Consider the following 11,448-nt stretch of genomic DNA (forward strand, 5'->3'; position numbering starts at 1 on the left):
ATAGCAAACAGATGCTCCAATTGTCCTGTCATAATGAGAAACACCTGTGTATAATCCAATATTGAGTGAGATGAGCAAGGGCCTAAACAAAAAAATATATGTATTTTTAGTTTTTATACTACCAGTCAAACGTGGTCAAAATGTTTATACTTTCATATTGATAAATTGGGTCTTCAAATTTTTTTTTTATAAAAAAAACATGTGAGCTTAGTTCTTTCAAACCTTAAAAAATATAATGGACTTGACCATATTTAACCAAAAATATAGAAATTGAAAAACACTTTTTTTCCCCAGCCTAAACAGTTATCTGCTTACAATTATTGCACAACATATTTTGTCGTCCCTTCCTTCACTTTGACCCTGAGGACTTTGATCCAGCTTGAACCGCGAAACCTGTGTCACCTCTCTTTAACTTCAGTAGCCATTGCACTAATACTATGATAGAATAAAATGCAAGAGAAAAAGAATAGATTTCATCCCACAATTAAGGAAACAAAAGAAAATAAAAATTATACAAATCAAATCAGCCTAATTTCATCCCACCTAATTAAGGTTCATGTACTGCATGTAGTTTGAAGAAAATCGGTAAAACCTGACTAGATACAAAGAATTGAGAAGAAGAATATGTACCAAAAAAAATTCAAATGTATCAAAAGAATTGAGAAGAAGAATGGTAGATGATGCATTGAGTTTCAATGGATGGAAAGAGTTTCGTGTCGTTTTCTGATTTCGGGTCCTAGGCATTAGAACTTCAAGCACTCAAACCAGTTCTTTTCCTATAGATGCTGGCGCTTAGCATAGAGATATGATGCTTAAGCGCCATTGGTTTGCACTGTTACTAATCTTTAGCACTTAAGTTCTAGTCTGACTTTTTCTATGCTTTTGACACATGTAGTACTTTAATCTGGGCGTGGTGCTGACATTTTAGGGATTCTTGAACAAAATAAATGGTCCTTATATATTTTTTTAATCATATTATTTGTATAAATATTTATCGATTTTACTGAAAATTTCTATCTAAAAATATGACTGATTATTTTTAATGGAAATTTTCTTTTTAATTATGTTTTCTTTATTTATAAGATTTGAATCTGAGACATTATTTAACGGAATCAATGATCAAGGATCTCACTATCATTAGTGCTTTTTAATCAACTATTCAATGCTTAGCACCTAGACTTATTCTTTAACTTCTATTAATCTTTCTGACGCCAAGCACCTACGAATATGGATTATTCTATTTTTCCACGCTTTTAGAATTTCAGGTGCTTAGTGCCAATGCTTGTTCTTCCAGCTTCTTTCCTTTAACAGTCAAGTGCTCAGAAGCTTTTTTACTTCAATTTCTTGTTCCCTTGCATAAATAAAGTACACAATCCTTGAGTCATTAAAGCTCTCAATTTCGTTTGAATCCTTGATTCACTAAAGTACACGATCTTTATTGCTAATTATTCTCATTATATATTTCAATTTCAATCAATTCTGATTAATTTCCTCCTAAAAATACCTATAGAAATTCATGAAGACCGTTTGAAAATAGAAACTATGGACGTAAATAATCTGAAAGGTTGGCAAAAGAAGGGAAGCGATGAGATCGTTCAAATGAGAGTCTAGCCCAATTGTATTTCAGCCCAATCAGTGTAGGTTTGGGCCCAAAACCAAAATTGAATGCAAGTGACGTAGTTGGCGGTAGTCTGCTTTGATGGTGAACCTATTAATGAAAAGTGCAACGGTATACCTTTGTAAATACATCCGTCATAAGTGCTAATTCATAATATTACTAGTTAGTTTGTTTATATTATAGCCTTATTAAAAAAAATTCTTATTCACCCCCAAAAATTTATTTTTCTTAATTTAGTCTTATAAAGCCTATAATTCAAATCCGAACATTATAAAGAAAGTTGACTTTTATAGTTACTATTATACCATTGATTATTAGTAAGATATCTTTCGCCCTTCTATACTTAAATTTGTCATTGTTATTTGTTTTCAAGTTTGAAAATTACTTTCTTCTAAAAACAAAAAAAAGGTTTGAAAATCACTTGTAAAGCCCATTATTAAGTTCGTCTTCTATGAAACATAGCTAATATAACACCATAACTATATTATGAAATATTCCAACTATTTTGATATATTTTAGAATGCCTATACCCTATCCATTCTTTTCATTTTTGGGGTCAATTGCTCATGTATAATTTTTGCTTAACAAGAAGTACAATAGCACAGTAACTCTAGATGAATACTATCATTAGTTGCAGTAGCAGCAATAGTTTTTATTTTTATTTCACAACTGAAAATTGAAAACAGGTTTTGATATCTATAGGGAACAAGACCTTGTATATCTAATCTGTCAAGAGTTATATTATGCAGACATTACTATTGATATGATCCCATCATTGAAAGAAAAAAATGTACAAGCCAGCTCATAATTATCAGTATAACAACTCATTGAAATGATTAACAGAAACTTCCATAATTCAATCATGGAACGTTTTTCAACCAAAGAATAATGTCTAAAGAAAGTTTCTTCATTGGCTATATCTCAATGTACAACATTTATACATAGGGTGAAATACTCCATTCCATGAGCTTCTCTATATTTACTTTGCAGTGGGCAAAAGGGGGTCTCTAGCAGCAGAGTTACCAGGTTTCCCTCTCAAATTCGATAGAACCAAATACAAGAACCCTGCAGAAAAAAAGCTTATAAACCATGCATTGTTGTAGATCACAACAAAAGTGTTAGGAACTGAAGTTGCAATTCCAACTTTCTGCAAGAAACCAGGAACCACAGGTAAAACTCCAACAACTAGTGCCAGAATAGCCGCCACATTGAACCCTCTTGAATACCTATATGCTCCATAAGGACTCCTAGAGTATAAGTCACTAATATTCAAATTTGTTTTTTGTATAATATAGTAATCAGCTAGAACAATCCCTGCAATAGGACCCATCAAAGCAGAATATCCAACTAGCCAAGTATAAACAAAGCTCTCACTTGATTTCAAAAGCCTCCAAGGTTGAAATGCAATCCCAAGGAGTGCAGTTAGAAGTGCTCCTCTTCTAAAGGTGAACCATTTAGGACTTAGATTAACAAGAGCATTTGCTGGTGCCACAACATTGGCAGCAATATTGGTGGTGATAATTGCTAGGCTTATACCAAGGATTGCAATGATCCTAGTTGTGAGGCCACCAATTTGACCAAGAAGTTGAATTGGGTCAGAAATAACTTGACCAAATATCACTTTTGTGGATGAAGTAACTGCTAGACCAACAAATGTGAATGCCCCCATAAAGATGGGAAGCCCAATTTGACCAATAACTTGATCCTTCTGGCTCTTAGCATATCTAGTAAAATCAGGGATGTTAATAGCCACAGTGGCCCAAAAGCTTATGTTGGCAGTGAGAGAAGGGAAGAAAACAGACCAGAATTCTGATGTAGAGAGCCTAGAAGACAAAGAGAGCATGTGACCAATGCCACCAGCTTTGACACAAGACCAAATGAGAAGACAAGAAGTAAGAGCAACCAATATTGGAGCTGAGTACTTCTCAAGCTTTCTAATGCCATCAATTCCCTTCCAAACAAAGGTCAATTGAGCAAACCAAAAGACCAAAAAACAAGCAAATTCAAGTGGGGAAGTGCCAAGCCAAGGTAGAGACTGAGACAATGAAGTTTCCTTCATTGCCTTTGGCAAGAGAAGGAAAATTGCCTCTCCACCAATCCAAGACTCAATACCATACCAACCACAACCAATAAGTGCCCTTATAAGGGTAGGAATATGAGCACCATTGATTCCAAAAGAGGATCTAACTAGAACTGGGAATGATATGCCATAGCGTGTGCCTGCATGGCCAGTGAGAACCAAAGGAACCAAGAGAACCATGTTGGCTGCCACCACAGTTGCTATGCCTTGCCACCATGCCATGCCAAGGTCAACAAGGCTTCCAGCAAGGTAGTAAGAAGGGACACCAACAACTAAACCAACCCATAAACTTGCTATTTCAAAGCCAGAAAATGTCCTTTGACTTGGTGCTGTTGGCTTGAGGTCTTCATTGGTGAGTGTTGGATCAGACTCAAGCTCAAAATCAGGTGGTGCTGTGTAGCTTGAAGAGTTGGAACATTTCATTGGAAAGTGTTTGGTTAAGGTACAATTGTAAGGGGTGGGAAAGGCTTTGTTCAGTTTTGTTGGGAAGGGAAAATGGCTGGAAGAGTAAGACAAGCTTGGAGTTTTTTTGGAGGGTGGTGTCACTGGGGTGAGAAAAGGAGTAGTGGGGTGAGGAGGAACATAGAGTGTTAGACTTAGACATTTTGATACTACCATGTTCTTTGTTTGTGGAATTGTGGTTGTGAACTCTAAGGTGGTTGTTTGTAGAATGTTATGGTATGTGATGGAGATGGATGATGAGTGGTGGGCAATGGCTAAACGTCAATCTTTTATTTATTCGTTTTTTGCTTTTATTGTGAACGAAGTGAATTTGAAGAGAGAGGCAAGAATTGGTCATTAATATTAGTTTGTACCAATATTATTATCAAAAAAAAGAAAGAGCTAGGTCAATGAATTGCCTTGGATCAATGGGCTAAAAAACAAATAACATGTGGTTATGTTATCTCAAGTTGTAGAGCCTGTTATTTGTTATGGAAATTATAATCTACTATGATAATAGCCAAAACAGTATTTTATTATTTTACACATGTTTTATAAATAAATAAAAGTCTTTTGCTTATTTGAATTATTGATTTCCTGTTTTCTTAAGATCTTGCCAGAGCTAAATCAAATAATAAGCGGCTAAATGTCAACTAAGAGAACAAACTATTATATTTGAGTTTCTGGTATGAAACAGAAAAACAAAAATCATGGGCTTTTCTTTGAATAGGGTAATGATGATTATTACACTTCCAGCTTCGTTATAAATTTTGCACACATCCTTCATGTTATAAGAAATTGAAAATGTTAAAATTCGCTGTGAGGGGAATAATTTAAAAATTGTCAAAGGATGATTTAGTGAACGATTTTAGAATAAATTTAAATCGATTGGGTCTTTGTTGTTTATTTAAATACAATTTATATTATTCTTTATTATATTTTACATCAGTCTTTTATTCAATCAACTGCTTATTTGACCACATATCAATCTACACATCACATGTTTGTTTCAAGCAAACCTTTTTTTTCAGTATGTTTCAAGCAAACCTTTCAAGTTATCAAAAGTTACTTTTTTGTTTTTTTGGAATTTAACTCTTCCAAAATGAAAATTATATTTTTAAATATAAAATCGCATTCATGATTGAAAGATTAACGATTTAGATTTTAATAACTTCATGATATATTATATGTGTAAATATAATTTGTCATAATTTAAATCATTGTTATTTTTAATCAATAATCCTAGCTATTTTTACCTTTTAAAATACACTTCACCTTTCACTTACGATGAAAGCCTTTTGAATCATTTCACAAATCAAAGCGAATGCGTGTATAATTGGAACTTCCATTATTGTTTGAGGCTATTTTTTTAGAACAATAATTGTTTGCATTGCAGGCATATTTGAAAGCTCCATTATTTTTTAATTAATAATTATAGACTTAAATATGTTTTTTATATCTGAAAAATAGACCATAATTGAATCATAGGTATCTAACATATTGATATCTAACGATTTTTCACAAAGTGGTGACGAAGGATATAACTTGTACAAATCTTTTCATTTTTCAATTCTATACAATCTATTTGTTTGTGGAGCTATTCACTTGATTACAGACATTTCTCGACCACATTTAATAGAGGGACAAATAGTTCTTTTTGAAAAAACTTATTGTCAACCTCTTTCAAATATGAAAACACCTTATTCAAAAGGGAGGAACTTACATCAGTATCTCAATTTCAATTCAAACATGAGTTTGATTCACACTCCATGTTCTGAGAAATATTTACCATTCAAAATCTCAAATTCACTTTTGGTCAATTACGTACTTGAAAAAATTTTATGTTTCAACCTAGTACCTTTCATTAGTTTCATTCTGTTAAGTGATGACGTAACTGACGAAGTGTCACGTCATCAAGCCTAATCACTTAACTCGTAACCAAATTAAATCTATGTCATTATTTATTATTTATTTTAAAAAAATAAATTATTATATTTTATTAACTAATAAATTTTTTTATAAAAAACTTGACTGGGATTTGGAAAACGTTCCCTCTTCAAAAACTCGAGTTCATCTTCTCGATAGTGGTAGTGGCTTGCTGTAATGGTTGATTGTGAGTGTTATCGAGGTTGACTATGATATCTACTAAGTGGAAACAAAACAAAAAAGTCTCCTTCACGTGTGTTGTCGCATTCAAGAGAGAAGTCATCTTTGAACTATAGCAGGTACTATGATTTTTTTTCGTTTTGTTTATTTGCTTTCCTTTTCTTCGTGGTCCCTTTGTCTCCTATTATCACGTTGCAATGGTCCTTATTTTGTGAAGTTGAAAATTTTTTATTTGGGTTTTTTCCAAGTTTTATTAAGGTCTGAGTATGGAATGATTAAGAGTTTGAGGATGATTCGTTTAGGGTTCAATTATGATTTAACCAGGTTTAATCAGGGTTTATTAGGGTCTGATTAATGGTTTGTTTAGTAAATTGATAAACACTATTTCTATTTCTGTTGCAAGCATGAGTTTCAAATTAAAATTGCATCATGATGGTTTCTTTCAAGGAGATCATGTGATGCAATATGTTAGGACTGGTGATTCTGGAAGTGGTCATTCTTTGAAGCAATTGGGATTTTAAAATAAGACTTTGGATATGGAGATCAACCAATGAGACTTCTGGAAGTGGTCATTATTTGTGGCACACACTTTGCCTGAAAATCATATTAAAAATTGGTATGTTAGTGAATAGTTGTGCAATGATGATTCAAATGAAGATGTATTTAAGAAAAATTATGAAAGATTCAATAACGAATTGCTTTGTAAGGAATTTAAATGGAAGTTGAGATTGGAGTTTACTTCTCTAGAAGAATTCAAAGAAGCCATACTAGAATACAATGTGTTAAATGGGAGGGAAATCAACTAGCAAAACAAGTAATTGTATCAAACAGTACTCATAGTTTTGGTCATATGCAGTTGAACTGAAGGATAAATGTCCAAACAATTCATGCTTGATTCGAGCGGAGAGACCATCCATTAAAGTACTACCAAAATCTTGAAAGGTCCAAAATCTACTTTCAAAAAGGCATGTAGACCCCTGATTGGTGTAGATGGATGTCATCTTAAATCAAAGTTTGGAGGACAACTCTTGACTATTGTTGGTAAATATCCGAATGACTAGTACATGTCTATTGCTTTAGATGTTGTAGAAATAGAGACCAAGGAAACATGGAGATGGTTTTTGAACATGTTGTTGGAGGATATTGGTGATGTTGAAACCAACAAATGGGTGTTCATTACTAATCAACATAAGGTAAAAACTATTTTTTGGATTGTAGAGTAATATGTTGTTGATATTTTTTGGATTATTTTGATGAGTTGCTTTATATGTAGGGATAGCAACAAGTTTTTCTAGAATTTCCAAGATAGATAGAGCACAGATTCTGTCTACAACATCTTTACAATAATTTTGAGAAAAAAAATTGGTGGTGGTGTAATGCTTAGAGATCTGATGATAGGGGTTGCTAAAGCTACTTATGAATAGTTGTGGAAACACAAAATGCAGCAGATTAAGGACATCAATGAAGTTGCATATCATTGGTTGTATAACCTTGAGAAGAAAGCATGGTCTAAGTATGTTTTTTCACATTACCCAAAGTATGATATTTTGATGAACAATCAGAGTGAGTCCTTTAATAGTATAATACTAGTAGCTAGGGATAAGCCTATCATAACCATGTGTGAGTGGATTAAAATGTATCTTATAAATAGGTTTTCAACCCTTAGAGACAAATTGAAAAACTACAGAGGTGAGATTATGCTTAAGCCCTAAAAAAGGTTGGATTGAGAGGTTGAAAAGTTTTGGAATTGGGTGGAAGCTTGGGGAGGAGATGGACATTTTGAAGTCACACATATTTATTCTGGTGAAAAATTTATTATTGATATAAATAAGCAGAGTTGTTCATATAACTTATGGGGATTGGTTGTCATACCTTGCAGACATGCAGTGACTGCCATACAATTCAAAAAATTTAAGGTGTTGGATTATGTAAATAATTATTATTCAAGGGATATATATGGTGTTTGTTATGACATAAGGTGGCATCAATTAATGGTATAGATATGTGGCTAGTTACAAAGTTTGATGAGATTCAACCACCAAAATACAAAAAAGGGTCCTAGTAGGCCAAAGAAATTGAGAATGAGAGAGCTTGATGAAAACCCTAACAGGACAAGGCTAAGAAGGGACCCAACTCCTTATAAATGTAGCCAATGTGGGGCAACAGGTCATAATACCAAGAGGTGTACATTTCCACCTCTAGTAGAACTTGAAGAAGTAAATGAGGAAGCTAATGGAGCTATTAAAGGTGTAGCTGAGGGTGTAGCTCAGGGTGCAGATGTTGGAGTTCAGACTGGGCAACTCAATGTAGTTGAGGGTGGCACTGAAGGAGCAACTAAGGGTGGAAATGAGGGTGCAACTTCTGGAGTTCAGACTGGGCAAGTCAATGTTGTTGAGGGTGGCACTAAGGGAGCAACTGAAGGTGGAACCAAGGGTGAAGGTGATGGAGTTCAAACTAGTCCTATTCAGCATCAAAAGAATGACATTACACAAATCAAATGTACAAACTAAAACAGTAAGGTAAATTTTTTATACATGCTTAACATACTATATGACAGTTCATATAGATTAATTTTTACACTTAATTTTGTAAGGAAAATATGCGTAACAGACTATAAGAAAAGTTCTTGATCCTCATCAACAATAGTAGGTCAAACCTACAAATAGGCACACAACGATATTAATTGCACCAATGTTAATGCATTAATTTTGTACTTACTAACATCAACCTCATGCATTAATTTTTAAAATTTTCAATTTTGTAGGGGCATTGTGGGCATAACAAATATGACAATGAAACGCTTAAGAAACTTGCTCCTAAACGCAAGGCAGCAACAACAAATATTACAAATTCAAGCAAAAAAAATTAAAGGTTGTCAACTACCAATTGTTGAAAAGAAGGTTAAGCTAGGAATTGGTTTTGCTTCCACTCAGGCCAAGGTAGGCGCATCAATTAACAAATCTATAGGACCAATTGAAGATACTAAGGGACAAAAATAGGGTTGTGTGAAATACTTTTGTAGTGGGGTGTGGGAATCTTGCTTTATTATTTACTTTATTGGAACCATGTGCACAATTTCATGCACCTTTTGTGTATTTGTTTTAGACAGTAGGCATCTTAAGTACTAATTTAGGTCTTTTGTGACCATGTCACTTATATTAAACAATTGTGACTTATTAATAAATTTGAATATAGTTTTCTAAATAGAAACTACCATAAATACTGAAGTAAACAGTAAGACACTAAATAAAAACAGTAGGACAAAAAAAAGGCTCAAGCAATTTGACTTAAATAAATTTTCCATACATGCAAAGTAAACAATTTTTATTTTACTACCTAAAATTTATCTTTTTGGCATCGAAGTACTTGGAAAATAAATCATTTTCATTTTACTACCTCAAATTCATTTTTGTTCCAACAAAGTACCTGACATTGTTGGGCTTAGTAATTAGCAGTAAGCCAGTACCAAAGATCACAAACCAATAACAGGTCCAAAGTTAAAATTAAGCATCGGTACAATATAACTTTAACACATCATAAACTCATATAATTGGAAGCATCCAACTACATCAAATACAACATTGTTACTTTCCAAAATTTACATCTCAACCTACCAAATTTAAGACAACTACCAAAAACCTACCATCAGTAAATACACACAAGGAAAATCAGTTCCTTCTATGACCACCAACATTCATTGCAATTACAATGCTTAGTAAAGAAATGAATGCCCAAAGAACCACAACTACAAAACCTAACAACTTCACTCTATTCCTTTGAACAACAAGATTATTCTTTTTCCTTCCAATTTTACTCTTCAATTGCACAACTTGAACTGAGGATGGATGACATTCTTCCTCTTGTGCAACAATTTTTTCCCCTCAAATTTGTTATTTCTTCTGCATTTGCTTTAGTTTCCTTCATTAATGAAGCAACTTTCAGCTTTAGCTCTTCATTTTCCCAAACATACCATATCAACTCACTCCACTCTACAGACATTTTATTGCCAACCTTAGTATCACAAATCCATTGAAAAAATCTGCAAGAACTTGATTCCTACATCATAATACCAATTAAACAAGTAGCACAACAAAATAAAACCAAAAAAAAACACAAAATCGACATTTGCTTACGTTCCAGTGTGGGCACCTCCAAAACCTTCTCCCTGGATGGTTCACATTGCTCAACGTAAACATGATAACAGGTACCTCACATTTGCACTTGACCATACTAGGAGATGAGGACGACGATGATGACCCACCATTTCCATTCATCCTCTCCCCCATCAACAAAAACACCCTTAGGGTTCAAAATTCATAAATGCCTCCTAAGAGTCTCCCTTAGGGTTTGAAATCTACAACAACAACCAAAGGCATGGAGGGTTCGAAAATGGAAGTCAGTTTTTTTTTAATTTGATTTCTTTTTTAAAAAATAATAAATAATGACATGCTTTAATTTGGATACATGTTAAGTGATTAGGCTTGATGACATGGCACTTCATCTCTCACATCATCCCTTAACAAAATGGGGCTAACAACAGGTACTAGGTTGAAACAAATTTTTTTCCAGGTATGTAATTAACCAAAAGTAAATTTGAGATAATAATATGAAAATGACTTATTTTTTAGGTATGAAAAATATATTTAAGCCATAATTATACAAATTGAATCGCGTGTATAATTGAAACCGCCATTATATATTCGGGCTGATAGAGTTAGGTTAATTAAGCCGTTGTTCAAGCCTGGTACATTTGGGGTTCAAAATCAACACTTAGAAAAAAAAATGAAAAAAATAAAGAGTAGACTCAAAAAAAAAAAAAACACTAGCTGACTTTTGAAAAGAGGGTTAAAAAAGGAAAAAAAATTGACTAGTTTATTTTTCTTAGAAATAACTTTTAGATGTTTTTCTTACTAGGGGTGTGTAAGACCTAACCTAAATCGGTGTCCTGGTCTGATACATCTTCATATATCTTGCAAATCATCCAATTTATTTGAGGCTAGGAATGGATTATGGTAAACAATTGTCCAAATCAAAATTTAGAGACAAGTTAGGATTACACGTATTAAGTCAAAATGTATTTTTATTCTTTTATGTTTTAGATTATATTAAATTTGATCATTTATGTTTTAGAAAATTGAATTTAATCATTTGTGTTTTTAAAGTGAGTTAAAATGGTTCTTCTAAAATAATGATCATTTTAATT

At 33.1% G+C, this 11,448-nt stretch overlaps 1 protein-coding gene across 1 annotated transcript; it reads right to left on the reverse strand.

Moving 5' to 3' along the window:
- Positions 1 to 2,336: 2,336 nt before the first annotated feature.
- LOC114381264 (purine-uracil permease NCS1-like) lies at positions 2,337 to 4,479 on the reverse strand. The gene has a single exon (XM_028340483.1). The coding sequence runs from the start codon at positions 4,314 to 4,316 to the stop codon at positions 2,598 to 2,600; it is 1,719 nt and encodes a 572-aa protein (XP_028196284.1). The 5' UTR covers positions 4,317 to 4,479; the 3' UTR covers positions 2,337 to 2,597.
- Positions 4,480 to 11,448: the final 6,969 nt, after the last annotated feature.

This window comes from Glycine soja, chromosome 13 (assembly GCF_004193775.1).
Source record: "Glycine soja cultivar W05 chromosome 13, ASM419377v2, whole genome shotgun sequence".
Classification (NCBI taxonomy): domain Eukaryota; kingdom Viridiplantae; phylum Streptophyta; class Magnoliopsida; order Fabales; family Fabaceae; genus Glycine; species Glycine soja.